General features: G+C 38.8%; 1 protein-coding gene across 1 annotated transcript; it reads right to left on the reverse strand.

Annotated features, from left to right (window-relative positions):
• Positions 1 to 14,906: 14,906 nt before the first annotated feature.
• On the reverse strand, positions 14,907 to 15,875 carry LOC147368252 (olfactory receptor 7A17-like). Its single transcript, XM_086413542.1, has one exon. It carries the CDS (start codon positions 15,873 to 15,875, stop codon positions 14,907 to 14,909), a length of 969 nt encoding a protein of 322 aa, XP_086269668.1.
• Between the last annotated feature and the right edge of the window lie 2,487 nt (positions 15,876 to 18,362).

The following is an 18,362-nucleotide window of genomic DNA, read 5'->3' on the forward strand; positions in this document are numbered from 1 at the left end:
TCAGCTTTAGCATTATTCCTTTCAGAACACCCAGGACTGATCTACTTTAGAATGGAGTGGTTGGATCTCTTTGCAGTCCAAGGGACTCTCAAGAGTCTTCTCCAACACCACAGTTCAAAATTATCAATTCTTCAGTGCTCAGCTTTCTTCACAGTCCAACTCTCACATCCATACATGACTACTGGAGAAACCATAGCCTTGACTAGACGGACCTTTGTTGGCAAAGTAATGTCTCTGATTTTCAATATGCTATCTAGGTTGGTCATAACTTTCCTTCCAAGGAGTAAGCGTCTTTTAATTTGATGGCTGCAATCACCATCTACAGTGATTTTGGAGCCCCCAAAAATAAAGTCTGACACTGTTTCCACTGTTTCCCCATCTATTTCCCATGAAGTGATGGGACCGGATGACATGATCTTCATTTTCTGAATGTTGAGCTTTAAGCCAACTTTTTCACTCTCTTTTACTTTCATCAAGAGACTTTTTAGTTCCTCTTCACTTTCTGCCATAAGGGTGGTGTCATCTGCATATCTGAGGTTATTGATATTTCTCCCAGCAATCTTGATTCCAGCTTGTGCTTCTTCCAGCCCAGGATTTCTCATGATGTACTCTGCATATAAGTTAAATAAGCAGGGTGACAATATACAGCCTTGACGTACTCCTTTTCCTACTTGGAACCAGTCTGTTGTTCCAAGTCCAGTTCTAACTGTTGCTTCCTGACCTGAATCAGGAAGCAGGTGGTCTGCTATTCCCATCTCTTTCAGAATTTTCCACAGTCTGTGGTGATCCACACAGTCAAAGGCTTTGGCATAGTCAATAAAGCAGAAACAGATGTTTTTCTGGAACTCCCTTGCTTTTTCTATGATCCAGCAGATGTTGGCAATTTGATCTCTTGTTCCTCTACCTTTTCTAAAACCAGCTTGAACATCTGGAAGTTCACAGTTCACGTATTGCTGAAGCCTGGCTTGGAGAATTTTGAGCATTACTTTACTAGCATGTGAGATGAGTGCAATTGTGTGGTAGTTTGAGCATTCTTTGGCATTGCCTTTCTTTGGGATTGGAATGAAAGCTTGAGAACCTTACCTTGAGAACCCCATGAACAGTATGAAGAGGCAAAATGATGGGATACTGAAAGAGGAACTCCCCGGGTTGGTAAGTGCCCAATATGCTACTGGAGATCAGTGGAGAAATAACTCCAGAAAGAATGAAGGGATGGAGCCAAAGTAAAAACAGTACCCAGTTGTGGATGTAACTGGTGGTAGAAGCAAGGTTCAATGTTGTAAAGAGCAATATTGCATAGGAACCTGGAATGTCAGGTCCATGAATCAAGGCAAATTAGAAGTGGTCAAACAGGAGATGGCAAGAGTGAACGTCGACATTCTTGGAATCAGTGAAGTCCATTTTAATGGACTTGAATGGGTGAATTTAACTCAGATGACCATTATATCTATTACTATGGGTAGGAGTCCCTCAGAAGAAATGGAGTAGCCATCATGGTCAACAAAAGAGTCCAAAATGCAGTACTTGGATGCAATCTCAAAAATGACAGAATGATCTCTGTTCGTTTCCAAGGCAAACCATTCGATATCACGGTAATCCAAGCTTATGCCCTAATCAGTAACAGTGAAGAAGCTGAAGTTGAATGGTTCTATGAAGACCTATAAGACCTTTTAGAACTAACACCCAAAAAAGATGTCCTTTTCAGTATAGGGGACAGGAATGCAAAAGTAGGAAGTCAAGAAACACCTGGAGTAACAGGCAAATTTGGCCTTGGAGTACGGAATGAAGCAGGGCAAAGGCTAATAGAGTTTTGCCAAGAGAACACACTGGTTATAGGAAACACCCTCTTCCAACAACACAAGAGAAGACTCTATACATGGACATCACCAGATGGTCAACACCGAAATCAGATTGATTATATTCTCTGCAGCCAAAGATGGAGAAACTCTATACAGTCAGCAAAAACAAGATCTGGAGCTGACTGTGGCTCAGATCACGAACTCATTATTGCCAAATTCAGACTTAAATTGAAGAAAGTAGGGAAAACCACTAGACCATTCAGGTATGACCTAAATCAGATCCCTTATGATTATACAGTGGAAGTGAGAAATAGATTTAAGGGACTAGATCTGATAGAGTGCCTGATGAACTATGGACGGAGTTTCGTGACATTGTACAGGAGACAGGGATCAAGACCATCCCCGTGGAAAAGAAATGCAAGAAAGCAAAATGGCTGTCTGGGGAGGCCTTACAAATAGCTGTAAAAAGCAGAGAAGTGAAAAGCAAAGGAGAAAAAGGAAAGATATAAGCATCTGAATGCAAAGTTTCAAAGAATAGCAAGGAGAGTTTAGAAAGCCTTCCTCAGCGATCAATGCAAAGAAATAGAGGAAAACCACAGAATGGGAAAGACTAGAGATCTCTTCCAGAAAATTAGAGATACCAAGAGAACATTTCATGGAAAGATGGGCTCGATAAAGGACAGAAATGGTATGAAGAGCAAGATACTACAAAACAAAAAAAGAAGCAAAACCAATGGTGACACACAAAATAGCATGTTCATATTCATAGATGTAGACAGTATCGCTCCAGCACAAGCCCTGAAACAAGCAGCAGACATCATTAGGCAATATTTCTTTACCCAGGAAAGAAAATTTCAGTAGTTTTATCACAGAAAAAAGTGATGGCAACTGTAGCCAATAAAGTCAACAATTCCGTCCTAATTCTACAAATCAAAGAAAAACTCATCAAAGCACCTTTTGATAGATTAAGAAAGATTTTATGAAATATTTTTGATCAGATGCTAGCTTGTTTTGTATCAGTTAAACAAAATGAAAGACATCAGTTACCATCCTATCACAGCTTGAAAGTGAAAGTCGCTCAGTCGTGTCCAACTCTTTGGGACCCCATGGATTGATTATACAGTCCATGGAATTCTCCTGGCCAGAATACTGGAGTGGGTAGCCTTTCCCTTCTCCAGGGGATCTTCCTAACCCAGGGATCGAACTCAGGTCTCCCGCATTGTGGGCAGATTCTTTACCAGCTGAGGCACAAGGGAAGCCCAAGAATACCAAGTAGCCTATCCCTTCTTCAGCAGATCTTCCTGACACAGCAATCAAACTGGGGTTTCCTGCATTGCAGGTGGATTTTTACCAAGTGAGCTATTTTACCAACTGACAGGGAAGCCATATCACAGTTTAAAAGAACCAAAAAAAGGTTGCAACACAGAACAAAATATCTTAGAAAATGCTGCCTTTGTATAAAAGTAAAAAAAGATGAAAGACAAAACAAAACCTTATACAGAATAGCTTAAAAAAGTACATCTTCGAACTATAACATTTTTAAGGCATGTTAGAAAAATGTTCACTTATCTAGTTGCTCATCTGATCAGCAAGTAAAATAAATAGTGACACAAGTCACCAACTTTCAGCCACTATTATTTTGTGTGCCAAGAAATTGAATCTTCCTGTTCTTAACCTTTGAGTTTAAGTTTGTTGTATTAACATTCCAACAAATATATTCATTCAAGCTGAGCTATATTTATACCAGATAAAATATCAACAGTTAGAGCACATGAGGGATTCCACATTTCTAGGTATCTTTGATGTTTTGTCACTAAATATGCAGTGATGTGTGGAAATACTAATCAGGCAGCTAAATCAGTTAGTAATATCTTTATGGTAAAAAAAGCCCCGCCTTATTATCTGACATGAACACTTCTAATTAAAACCCAAATTTTTAGATATTCTTTCCTGCCTTCTATCTTGCTAAGTTGCTGTTTAGTTACTAAGTAGTATCTGATCCTTTTGCAACCCCATGGACTGTAGCCTGCCAGGTTCCTCTGTCCATGGGGCTTCTCCAAGCAAGAATACTGGGTTGGATTTCCATTTCCTTCTCCAGAGGATCTTCCCTGACGCAGGGCTCGAACACGTGTCTCCTATATTGGCAGGCAGATTCTTTTTCACTGAACCACCTGGGCAGCCCATATCTTGCATACCTTTCATATTATTTAACTTATTTTTCTTGTTTGCACAGCAACCCACAATGCAAAACTGTAGAATCTTTATAGATGTTTTTAATATGTAATCTTACTTGCCATAAATTGATATTAAATATGGAATTCTAAAAAACAGGATCAGTCTGAGGAATTAGAGGTTTCAAAAAGCAAACACTGCACTAACAAATGCTTCTATTTCAGCTGCTAAAATCATACTTATTGAAACATTGACTTTTCTGCATGGTTGAGTTTATGTGATGAAATTTGTTTCAATAAAATTGGTTAGAAAATAAAAGGAATCCAGATTGAGAAGAAGTAAAGCTATCACTGATTGCATATTACTGATTACATATTACTGATTGCATATACTGCACATAGAAAATCTTAAAGATGCTACCAGAAAACTACTAGGGCTAATGCATGACTTTGGTAAAGTTGCAGGATACAAAACTAATACACAAACATCTTACATTCCTATACACTAACAACAAAAGATCAGAAAGAGAAATTAAGGAACCACTGCAACAAAAAGAATAAAATATCAGGGAAGAAACCATATCCAAGGAGGCAACTATCTATACTCAGAAAAGTCTAAGACAGTGATGAAAGAAATCAAAGGTGATAGAAACAGACGGAGAGAATAACCTTGTTCTTGGATTGAAAGAGTATTACTCAATATTGTGAAAATGACTAGATGACCTAAAGCAATCTACAGATGCAGGGTAATCTGTATCAAATTACTGATGGCATTTTTCACAGAATTAGAACAAAAACTTTTACAAATTGTATGGAAATGCAAAAGACTCCGAATAGTCAGAGCAATCTTGAGAAAGAAAAATGGAGCTAGAGGAATCAGGGTCCTTCACTTCAGACTATACTGCAAAGCTCTGCTACAGTAATCAAGACAATATGGTACTGGCACAAGGACAGACATATGGGTCAATGGAACAGGATAGCAAACTTAGAGAGAAACCTAAGTACCTATGGTCATCTAATCTCTGACAAAGGAGGCAAGAATATACAATGGGGAAAAGACAGTCTTTTCAAAGTGGTGTTGGGAAGACTGAACAGCAACATGTACAAGAATGAAATGAGAACACTCCCTAACACCACACACAAAAAGAAGCTCAAAATGGATTAAAGATGTAAATGTGAGGCTGGACAGTCTAAAGCTCTTAACGGAGAACAAATAGAATACTATTTGACAGAAATCACCCAGCATCTTTTTTGACCCACCTCCTGGAGTAATGAAAACAAAGCAAAAATAAAGAAATGGGACCTAATTAAACTTAAAAACTTGCACAGCAAAGGAAACCATAAGCAAGATGAAAAGACAACCCTCACAATGAAAGGACGGATTTGCAAATGCAGCATATGTCCTACTTTTACTGGAAGCACTTTAACCTCTCTTTGCTATTCTAATTGTGCTTGATTTCCTATCATTTAATTGGCATCACCGAACACTGCCTTACTGCTTTCAGTGTTTCCTTCACTTTAAGCATTATTCAAGTAAATTGATATTTGATCAAGCAAGCAAACAGTTTCTGGGTTTTGGGTTAGGCTGAATTGATTCTCAGGTGACCTCATGCAGACATGCTTTCTTTCTTTCTCTCTGACCCTTCCCTGCAGTGTCTTTTGGGCTCTTGGACTCACCTGCCTGGGAACTCTGAGAGGAAGTTCTCTGTGTGGAAGTCTGAAATCTCTTAGTGGATGGTTGGTGATAGAGACTGAAGCTCTGTCCCGAGACAAGAGAGCAAAAATAGATTAAGCATTGTCCTTTAGCCAGATTTAGGACTCCAGAATAAAACCTGTATCTCCTCCATGCCCAGGTGTTAGAAGCTCAGTGATACAGTAGACAAAATAGTTATAGTTCTCTATGTTTTCTCCTGGGGTACATTTCCCTTATATCACAATTACCTATGTGTACATGATTCCCTTATGGGACTTGGTCTGGACAAGATAGGATTTTTCCTGCTGAGTCTTTGTTCTCAGGATGTCAGGTTATAAGCCTGGGAAATTCAGTTTTCTTTAAAAGATTTATTTATTTATTTTTGGTCGTGCTGGGTCTTTGCTGCTGCACACTGGCTCTCTAGTTGTGGTGCGTGGGCTTCTCACTGCAGCAGCTTCTCCTGTTGTGGAGTGCAGACTCCAGGCACACGGGCTTCAGTAGTTGTGGCTCCCTGGCCTGGGGTGCAGGCTCAGTAATTGTGGCACATGGGTTTAGTCGCTCCAAGGCATGTGGGATCTTTCTGGACCAGGAATGGAATCCATGTCCTCTGCATTAGCAGGTAGATTCTTTACCACTAGACCTCCAGGGAAGCCCCAAGAATTCAGTTTTTATTAATCCTCCTCCATTAACTGTCTTGCCTGCCAGGGATCTAAACTCCCAGAATCTTATTCTAACCATGAGTTTAGCTTTCCGCAATGTGTGAGGCTGGGGCAATAGGTTCCTTGGGTCTCAAAATGTTAACCTGTGGTGGGAACACTGTCTGTGGTACCCTTAGAAAATTATTATTTCCCTCTTTGTGAGAGGGCGACTTTGTTCCTTTAATGTAATTCATTGGGCAACACAGTCCTTGGTTTCCTGACGCTTTTGCTAAAACCTTTAAGAATTTAAAATTATATCTGAAGTTGGATCTATCAATTAGCACCTAATTAAATACGTTTGTAAGTTATGAGACATATTTAGATTTTGTCAAGCACCATAACCTACCTTAGCACATTACAGGGATGATCTTGTTTAATGTTTAGAGAACATTCTGTGAGATAGCACTATGATAATTCCATCCTCCATTTCAGGAGTGAGGTTTAGAGGTGTTTAATGTTCTGATGAAAATTACAAGCCACTTTTGAGATGGAGTCTTGACTGAATCCTATTAGGTGGCTTCCTGTTCTCAAACTCTGGATTGTGGTTCTCAACCAAAGGTGGTTTTGCTCCTGGGCAATGTCAGAAAGGATTCTGCTAAACAGCCATAACACACAGGACAGCACTCAGCACAGATAATTATCCTGCCCCAAATGTTAACAGCAAGAACAAGAGAAAACACATTTTACATCAACACTACTTCCACTTCACTGTGCATACAAATCAGTAGGCATTTTAATTCAAGTGCAAATTCTGAGTGAGTATGTCTTCCAGTGGGCCCAAGCACTCTGCATTTCTAGCACTCCTAGAGGTGTGACACTGCAGGTCCCGCTCTGAGGGCCACTTTCTTTTTTTTTTTTTAAAAATTGCTTGTGTTTTATATTTTGGTCTTTTTGGCCTTGAGCCATGTGGTATCTTAGCTCCCTGACCAGGGAAAGAACCTGCACCACTTGTATTGGAAGGTGAAGTCTTAACCACTGGACAGCCAGGGAAGTCCTGTGGGTCACTTTTTAACAAGGCTATGATCCTGTGTTAGAATTAGTTATTGATAAGTTTAGGTCTATACCAAAATTCATTTTTTGTGCAGTTTTTGTAAGAAAAATATTTCACTCACTGCAAAAGCCCTAATAAATTCTGTATTCAATTCTACAAGGGCTCTTGAATGACATCAAATAATATATATCAGAAAAAGACTTTGAATAGACAAGATAAGGGTCTCAAAAAGATGTCTACATTCTAATCCTAAGAGCTTTTGAATATGTTAGCTGACATAAAGTTAGCAGATAAAATAAATTTGCTAAACATTGTCCTTAAGATGAGAAGATTACCTTGGATTATCCAGATTGGTATAAATAATGGCAGTGGTCCCCTAAATGTTGTGGAAAGAGGAGAAATATTAGAGTCAGAGAGATGCTACTGCCTTTGAAGATAAGGAATGACCATGAGACAAGCAATGCAGGTAATCCCCAGGAAGTGATCTAGGAAGGCAATGCATTTCTTCCCTGGAGTGTCCTGATGGATCACTTTTACAGCCATCTTATATTTAGCCCAAAGAGATGACTTTTGACTTCTGATCTCTACATTAGTTTTTTTAAGCCACTAATATGCATGCTCAGTGCTCAGTCGTGTCCCACACTTTGTGACCCCATGGACTACTGGGCTTCTCTGTCCATGGGATTTTCTGGGCAAGAATACCGGGGTGGGTTGCCATTTCCTACTCCATGTAGGAAATGTTTACTCCAAATATAAACAAGTTGGGGATCTTGCCAACTTAGAGATCGAATATGCATCTCCTCATTGGCAAGAAGACTCTTTACCCCTGTGGCACTTGGAAAGCCACAAGCCATTAGTATAGTAATTTGTTAAAGCAGCATAGGAATGTAATGCCCACATTTTATCCAATAAAATATGGTTCACAGGAACTGATTTTAACTTTCTCAATATAGTCATTTAGTTTCCCATGGATTCAGTTCAGTTCAGTCACTCAGTTGTGTCTGACTCTTTGCAACCCCATGGACCGAAGCACGCCAGGCCTCCCTGTCCATCACCAACTCCTGGAGTTTACTCAGACTCATGTCCATTGAGTCGGTGATGCCATCCAAACATCTCATCCTCTGTCATCCCCTTCTCTTCCTGCCTTCAATCTTTCCCAGCATCAGGGTCTTTTCAAATGAGTCAGCTCTTCACATCAGGTGGCCAAAGTATTGGAGTTTCAGCTTCAACATCAGTCCTTCCAATGAATATTCAGGACTGATCTCCTTTATGATGGACTGGTTGGATCTCCTTGCAGTCCAAGGGACTCTCAAGAGTCTTCTCCAACACCACAGTTCAAAAGCATCAATTCTTCGGCGCTCAGCTTTCTTTATAGTCCAACTCTCACATCCATACATGACCACTGGAAAAACCATAGCCTTGACTAGATGGACCTTTGTTGGCAAAGTAACATCTCTGTTTTTTAATATGCTATCTAGGTTGGTCATAATTTTTCTTACAAGAAGTAAGCGTCTTTAAATTTCATGGCTGCAATCACCATATGAAGTGATTTTGAAGACCCAAAAAATAAAGTCTGCCACTATTTCCACTGTTTCTCTATCCATTTACCATGAAATGATGGGACCATATGCCATGATCTTAGTTTTCTGAATGTTGAGCTTTAAGCCAACTTTTCCACTCTACTCTTTTACTTTCATCAAGAGGCACTTTAGTTCTTCTTCACTTTCTGCTGTAAGAGTGGTGTCATCTGCATATCTGAGGTTATTGATATTTCTCCCGGCAATCTTGATTCCAGCTTGTGCTTCTTCCAGCCCAGCATTTCTCATGATGTACTCTGCATACAAGTTAAATAAGCAGGGTGACAATATACAGCCTTGACATACTCCTTTTCCTATTTGGAACCAGTCTGTTGTTCCATGTCCAGTTCTAACTGTTGCTTCCTGACCTGCATATAGGTTTCTCAAGAGGCAGGTCAGGTGATCCAGTATTCCCATCTCTTTAAGAATTTTCCACAGTTTGTGGTGATCCATGCAGTCAAAGGCTTTGGCATAGTCAATAAAGCACAAGTAGATATTTTTCTGGAACTCTCTTGCTTTTTCGACGATCCAGCAGATTTGGGCAATTTTATCTCTGGTTACTTTGCCTTTTCTAAATTCAGCTTGAACATCTGGAAGTTCACAGTTCACGTATTGTTGAAGCCAGGCTTGGAGAATTTTGAGCATTACCCTACTAGTGTGTGAGATGAGTGCAACTGTGCAGTAGTTTGAGCATTCTTTGGCATTGCCTCTCTTTGGGACTAAAATGAAAACTGACATTTTCCAGTCCCGTGGCCACTGCTGAGTTTTCCAATTTTTCTGGCATATTGAGTGCAGCACTTTCACAGCATCATCTTTTAGGATTTGAAATAGCTCTACTGGAATTCTATCACCTCCACTAGCTTTGTTTATTGTTGAAACCTCACAATAGTAGAAGAAGAAAATTAGTCAATTTGGAGATGTTTTCCCCATTATCTAATGCAATGAATTCCCCATTCCATAAATATAGAATATAGGTGTGGTTCTGACTTTGAGGCATTAAGATAGAAATATTAATTTCTATTCAAAGTAACATGACACATTCATGATTTTTATGTCTTTTTGTATTAAGTTCTACAATCCATGAATTTCATTGCAATTCAAATATTCAATATTTTCATTTACTTACCTTCCAAATTTCTGTCGAGGTTTCTTTAACATAATAGGTAGAATTATAAATGAAACTGTTTGTATTTACATATATGTGTATGAGTGTGTTTATTTGAGAGAAAAATGTAAACAAGTAATGCACAGACATACATATTCCTTGCCCTTGACTGTGTTCTTTGGAGTGCACAAGTACTTTTACAGATTTCATTTTTTCTCTCAACATCTCTCAGAAGTTATGTTTGTTATTCCATATTATCTCCATAATTAAGGAGAAAAAGGCCGGGGGGATTAAATTTTTAGTAAGTACATAACACAGCAGTGAAAACTTAATTATATAAAACTTATTATATACCTTCTTCAACTGTGTATATAGAAGCAGGTAGTATATAGTCTTAATTAGCAAATGACATTTAAATTTCTTCAATTTGTACACATTAAATGAGTACAGAATATGGCATGTAGTTATACTTTAATAAATTTATCATGATTAAAGATTTCTAGTGTGCATTCCAGGGTCAGGTCTGGAGCATAGTCACATTTGACAGAGACAAGAGACATTTTTTCTAACGGGAAAAAAGAAACTTTCATGTGTGGATATCAAAGTAGTGAATTAAGTTAAGACAATTCACATTTTATCCCCTGGATTTAAAAACTTTGTTTATATTTATTTAAAAAATTTTTATAGGAGTATAGCTGCTTTATAATGTTATGTTAGTGTCTACTGTACAGCAAACATATATCCCCTCTTTTTTGGATTTCCTTCCCATTTAGGTCACCACAAAGCACTGAGTAGAGTTCTCTGTGCTATACAGTAGGCCCTTATTAATTACCTATTTTATGGATAGTATGTATGTCAATCCCAATCTCCCAGTTTATCCCTTCTGTCCATTTCCCCCTTGGTAATCATAGGTTTGTTCTGTGACTCTATTTGTATTTTGCAAATAGATTCATTTGTACCTTTTTTTTTTTAGCATTCCACATACACATGATATGACAATCTCTAGTGCATCCATGTCACTGCAAATGGCATTTTACAGCTGAGTAATATTCCATTATATACATGTACCACATCTTTATCCATTCTTCCTTTGATGGACATTTAGGTTGCTGCCATGTCCTGGTTATTGTAAATAGTGCTGCAATGAGCACTGGGATGCATGTATGTTTTCAAATGATATATATATATATATATATATATATATAAATAAACAGATACAAATTTCAATACAGCAAGTTAACATAATACACAAGATCAACCTGGTTACATAACATTTCATAATCTATAAATGTTTCAGGGAGGTGTTTTTATTTTTTATTAATTATTTATTTACTTATCCATTTTCAAGTTATCTAGGTATAAACTTTATTGTTATTATTATTATTTTTAATTAGATATGCTTGCTTCCCAATGTTGTGCTAGTTTCTGCTGTACGACAAAGTAAATCAGCTGTATGTACACATATATTCCCTCCCTCTTGGACCTCCCTCCCATTCCACCCCCTAGGTCATCATGGAGCACCAAGCTGAGCCCCATGTTATACAGCAGCTTCCTGTTAGCTCTCTATGTCACACATGGTAGTGTGTATAGGCAATCTCAATTCACCCCACGCTCCCTCCCCTGCCCTGCATTCACATGTCTGTTCTCTATATCTGCATCTCTATTCCTGCCCAGCAAAGGGGTCATCTGTACCATTTCCCTAGATTTCACAAACATGCATTAATGTAATACTTGTTTTTCTCTTTCTGACTTAGTTCACTCTGTATTAAGCATTTTTAAAGACAGTGTGAGGAGAAACTCACAGGATATGTGATCAGCTTGTGCAAAGTTATCATGATTGTTTGTTGGTGAGGTAACAGGGTGATCTTTTTGGGAATCTCAGTCATCAGTCTTTTGGTTCCAACAGATCTGAGGTCTATGTGCTTGTGGTCAGCATGTAGTTAATATTCTCCCACTGAGTGGGAATTTTAGTATCTGCAAAACAATGCAAGGATATCATTTAGTATATGAGCTATAGCCCTTGAGGAGGAACTAAACGTCCTTGACTTTGTCTTATGGTTAAATTATCATTTTTTTCCGTTTGACTGTTCTCTGTTTCTAAATGTTCTCACTTCTTTGATTAAATTTGCTGCTTGGAACTTGGGGAAGATCTAAGAAACTAAAGTTTTTCTATGAACAAGAGGTATTGGACACAGGGTGTGTGTGTCTGCCCCTGGGAAACCCCACAAGGTCCCATTCGGTTTCACAATAACTGAAACAATAATTGCTTGGGAAATCCTATAGATGGGCTTCTCTGATGGCGCAGTGGTAAAGACTCTGTTTGCCAATGTGGGAGACCTGGGTTTGATTCCTGGGTCGGGAAAATCCCCTGGAGAAGGAAATGGCTATCCACCCCAGTATTCTGGCCTGAGAAATCCCATGTACAGAGGAGCCTGGCAGGCTACAGTCCATGAGGTCACAAAGAGTCAGACATGACTTAGTGCCTGAGATGAGCATACATGAAACAATAATCAAATCAGACAGAACTGAGGGCGTTTGTAGTAACCTGATTCTCTTTCTTCCAGACATTATTTTTCCTGGAATTTGAAGATAACATTCATGATTCTCTGTTATTCAAGTTTACTTCATACAAGTTTACAAAAAAGTGACTCCACTGGTGTCCCTTTGAGGTCACATAGAGGAGTTGGAAGGACATGGATGTTTGCACAACATCTTTGCTCATGAATCACATACCTGAACAGGAATTCAAGCTTTCTAGTGAGTCATCCTTTGATTATGAAGATGATACACAGTGAATGATGTTGATATTGATCATTCGTGATCCTTTTAACAGTTGTGACAATTTTAAAGAGTGGGCAACATTTCATTTAGAGAAATAGAAGGAATCATATTTTGTGGAAGCAATTTCAATTTTTAAACAGAAACAATAAAATGATTTAATAGAAAACCAAAATATGATTCCAGTCCTTCAGCTCAATGAGTAGGCCTTACAAATGATACTGATAGTGCATATTTCAATTAATGAACTCTCTGAAAAAATATTTGCATAGTAATAAATGTAATAAACGGACCATAAGGAAGGGCTGAGCACTAAAGAACTGATGCTTTTGAACTGTGATGCTGGGGAAGACTCTTTACAGTCCCTTGGACTGCAAGGAGATCAAACCAGTCAATCTTAAAGGAGATCACTCCTGAATATTCATTGGAGGGACTGATGCTGAGGTTGAAGCTCCAATACTTTGGCCACCTGATGCAAAGAACTGACTCATTGGAAAAGACCTGATGCTGGGAAAGATTGAAGGCAGGAGGAGAAGGATGACAAGATAAGATGGTGGGATGACATCATCAACTCAATGGACATGAGTTTGGGCAAGCTACAGGAGATGGTGAAGAACAGGGAAACCTGGTGTGCTGCAGTCCATGGGGTTGCAAGGATTTGGACACGACTGAGCGCCTGAACAACAACAACAAGATGAATGACTTAGTATTTTGCTTCATTATATTTAAAGTCAAATCTATTCTAAGGCCATATTATATCAATCTATTTTTCATACTTGTCTTTCTGTATAGATTCTACTTTGAGGCACGTATTTTATTATCACTTTTATCATGATAGATGCAGTGTGATCCTACTCAGCCTGTGATGGCTTGAAGTGGGTCTTGGAATCCTAGGCAGGGATCAAGCCCAGGTTACAGTGGTGAGAGCAATGAATCCTAGACACTAGACCAGTAGTCAGAGACAAGGGCCCTGGCCCTTCAGTTTTGCAGAAAAAAATTTTTCAAAAGAAAAGTAAGTGGAAAAAACACTTTTTAAAGAGGAAAAGTATTTTTTAAGAATATTTTTATTTATTAAGAGAAAAAAAAGAGTGCAGTACCTGTGGATAGACACATGGGTAGACTCAGAGGGTCTCTGAGTTGCACCCTTGTGGCAATTTGAATTTCTTTTATGGAACATTTCTTCCTGGTATTCTTTGGCCAATCATTTTGATTTACCTGGTTCACAGTCCATATATGGTATATCCCAGAATCCTCCCATGTGTGCACATCCATTTCTTAGCCAAGATGGATTCTACCAAAGAGGCCTGTGGGTAGAGCATCCCTTGACATCACTCCCCTTTCCGAGGAGCCTTTCTACACCTGTGTGTGACTGGGGACATCTCCTCACTTCAGGAATCAGAAATATGTGGTCTGAGCAAGGTCCAGCCTCCTCTCTTGTTTCCTGTTGTTCTCATCTTAGAGTTTCGGTGTACAGGGGATTAATCTCCAATTGCTTTACCCTGGGTGGGGGATGGATATCTACCTCCTGCCTCAAGCGGATACAAGCTATGTAGTAGAATAAGATCCTAATGAATAGAAAGGTAACCTTGATCAGTGATAACAATCAATGTGTTAAGGTTTGGATAATCAAGAAGACCAATTAAGGCAGTGATGTGCAAAGAATGATGTTAACAAAAGTGAAAAAGAGTGGCCTCAGGTTTTCCTCTGTTATAAACTTATAAATAGCTGTTTATAGAGAAGTTTTCTGGTTCATAGGATTTTTACAGCTCATATTTACTCTTTTAGACAAACCACAAGCAAAAATACTCAGTATGATATATTTCATTTGAGAAGAAATTATTCTTAAGAAATTCCTTGCAATAAATGGGAATTTTCAAATATTTCACCTCCAAGGTTGGGAATACAATTGAGTACAAAAATTAAAAAAGGGAAAAACTCTTGAATATCAGAAATACCATAAATATTAAAAATGAGTTAAATAAATTGTATAGAGAAGTTGAAATATAAACTCCAAGAAAAGCAGAAGAGGCATGTTCTACTTTCATAATCTGATCAAAGACTGGCAATATTTGGCTCAGGTTTTGAGCTCTGCTATCACAGGAACTTCTCAAGCCCTAGGACAATAGACACTTTTATATTTTCCTTTCCAAAGAGCATTTTCAGGCCCCTCTTTAAATCTTTATTTCTCAGACTGTAGATGAAGGGGTTCAGCATAGGCGTGACCACAGTGTACATCACTGAGGCTGTTACGCTTGAATGTGAGCTGTGGGTAGCAGCAGAGCTGAGGTACACTCCTAAACCTGTACAATAAAATAAGGAGACAACTGAGAGGTGAGATGCACAGGTGGAAAGTGCTTTATACTTCCCCTGAGAGGATGAGATTTCACGTATGCAGAACACTATCTTAGAATATGAATAAATGATACCAAAGAGGGAACCACCAGCCAGGAACACAGCTACAAAATACATTATCATGTTACTGAGAAAAGTGTCAGAATTGGCAAGTTGGATCATTTGATGGAGTTCACAGAAAAAGTGAGGGATTTCTAAGACTGTACAGAAAGACAACTGCAGCACCATTAAACTTTCTAACAAGGAATGCAGGAGACTGATGATCCAGGACATCAGCACCAGCAGTGCACAGAGCCAGGGGTTCATGATGACTGTGTAGAGCAGGGAGTGACAGATGGCCACGAAGCAGTCATAGGCCATCACGGTCAGGAGGAAGATGTCCAGTCCTATAAAGAGTGTGAAAAAATGCATCTGGAAGATGCAGGCTTCATAGGTTATAACTTGGCTCTGGGTGTGGATGTTCCATAGCATCTTTGGGATGGTGGTGGAGGTGAAACCGATATCTACGAAGGATAAGTTGGAGATGAAGAAGTACATGGGGGTGTGGAGATGGGAGTCAGAGATGGTGGCCAGGATGATGAGCAGGTTTCCAAAGACTGTGATCAGGTACATAGAGAGGAAAAGCCCAAATATGAGGGGCTGCAGTTCTGGATCCTCTGAAAATCCCAGGAGAAGAAATTTTGAAACTGTTGTTTGATTCCCTTGTGCCATGTGGTGGAGGTGACTAACAGAAAAGGGGAAAATAGCACGACTAATTTTCACACACACGCACATTAGTCACAGTGCAAGTGCTTCCATTTGAAGTTTCCCATTAGGAAATTAATTTCAATATTTGTTTATGGATTTGGTTCACTTTAGAGAAACTCCTGTGTCATCTCTAAGAAGCAAACTTCTGCTTTTCTCATTTTTTTCAGAGATGTCACACATTTGCAGTTTTAATGAGAAATTCTTTCATGCATTTAAAAATATAAATTGATTTAGGACAATGTTCCAGGTAATGTCTATGAAAGGAGTGTAGGGTGTCAAAAAACAGAAGCTCTCAAAAGCTGGTTATGGAGACCATATGTAAGCAAATGAAAATCATATAGCTTGCCAGATGGTGAGAAGTGTTACAAAGAAAACAAAAGCATGTATAAGGGAGAGAGTGAAAAGGGAGTGCTACTTTTTAATGCATATTTAAGCAAGACCTGAAAAAAAGACGATATTTGAACAGAGACATCAGGGAAGAAAGAGACAGTGGATGAGCATACCTGGCAAGTGTGTGCCTGGCAAGGGGAAATCAAAGTGAAGCCCTGAGGAGGGTGCTTGTTTAAAATGTCCCAGTCTAAAAAAGAAGCCAGGGGATGAGAGAAATGAGCAGGAGGAAGAGTGAGGACAAATGGTGTCAGAAAATATTGAGGAACAAGGTGGTCTCCCTGCTGCTGCTGCTGAAACTTCAAGTCTCAAGGGGTCCTTTGTTGCTGTTATGTATCTTCAGCACTTTATGAAATTAAATATTAAAAACACCTATACAAAAGACAGTTGAAGGAAAAATCAAAACTAAAATTCTAAGAGAAAATATAATACAGTACTTATAACTTAATAATGACTTCAATTTTGGATTGCAAAGATATGGTAATAAAATAATTTAACAGTTTTTAAAATATGAGATGGGAGCACTATCTGTGTATAATTTCCTTTTAGATAGAAATATATGTATTCAATTCTGCATATGGAAGAAAATTGACAAAGGTAAAGAGGAACCCCAACATGATGCAACTTTTAGAGATAGTTCTAAATTTAAAAGATCAAAATAAGAATAAGGAATAAAGTATAAGGAATAAAGATGAGGAAAGTAGTTGAAAGCATGCATAAAGTGTGGCTTATTAACATTGAGTATGAAGAGGAACATTCATTTTCATTTTTGATTAAGGTAAAGATTCACAAGTGAAGAATATTTAGGTGAACACTTAATTGCTTCAGTTAAAAAAAAAACCCAATAATGGGCAGAACATAAAATTGACACAGATTTTACCACAGAACTGTACAAACTTTCAGACCTTCTGCACAAATAATTGTATGTGCACATAAAGTATCTAAATGGGCTTCCCAGGTGGTGCTAGTGGTTAAGTCCCTGTCAGCAGATGCAGGAGACCTAAGAGACTTGGGTTTGACCCGGGAGTGGGGAAGCTCCCCTGGAGAAGGGCATGGCAACCCAGTCCAGTATCCTTTCCTGGAGAATCCCATGGACAGAGGAGCCTGGCATGTCAGTCCATGGAGTTGCACAGAGTAAGACACTACTGAAGCAACTTAGCAGGCAGGCACATAAAATATCTAAATGGGAAACAGCAAACTGATGATAAAATTTCAATTCTTAGTTTGAAAGAATACAGTAAAAAAAAAAAAAAAAACAGGAATAAAAATCATGCTGGGTCACACGGCAGTTCTGTTTAGTTTTTTTTTTTTTTTTTAAAGAAAACTCCATATTGTTTTCCATGGTGGCTGCATCAATTTACATTCCCATCAACAATGCAAGAGGGTTCCCATTCCTCCCCACCCTCTCCAGCATTTATGGTTTGTAGATTTTCAATGAAGGCCAATTCCTCATTGTAGTTTTGATTTGCATTTCTCTAGTAATTAGTGATGGAGAAGGCAATGGCAACCCACTCCAGTACTCTTGCTTGGAAAATCCCATGGACAGAGGAGCCTGGTAGGCTGCAGTCCATGGGGTCGCTAAGAGTCGGACACTACTGAGAGACTTCCCTTTCATTTTTCACTTTTATGCATGGGAGAAGGAAATGGCAACCTACTCCAGTATTCTTGCCCGGAGAATCCCAGGGACAGAGGAGCCTAATGGGCTGCTGTCTATGGGGTCGCACAGAGTCGGACACGACTGAAGCGACTTAGCAGCAGTAGCAGCAGCAGTAATTAGTGATGGTAAGCATCATTTCATGGTGACCTAAATGGGAAGGAAATCCAAAAAAGAAGGGATATATGTATGCATATAACTGATTTACTTTGCTGTACAGCAGAAACTAACAACATTGTGAAACAACTATACTTCAACGAAAGTTAAAAACAAAACAGAAAAACCTTCCCAAACATGCTGAAATTCACTATACAGAACAAAGCACCTGAACAGGCAATTTTCCTTTACTTTTCATGTGATCACATTTATATGAAATGTCCAGAATAAGCTAATCTATAGAGAAGGTAGAT

This window comes from Bos grunniens, chromosome 7 (assembly GCF_055505025.1).
Source record: "Bos grunniens cultivar Pamir isolate PY7600 chromosome 7, Bosgru_T2T1.0, whole genome shotgun sequence".
Taxonomy (NCBI): Eukaryota; Metazoa; Chordata; class Mammalia; order Artiodactyla; family Bovidae; genus Bos; species Bos grunniens.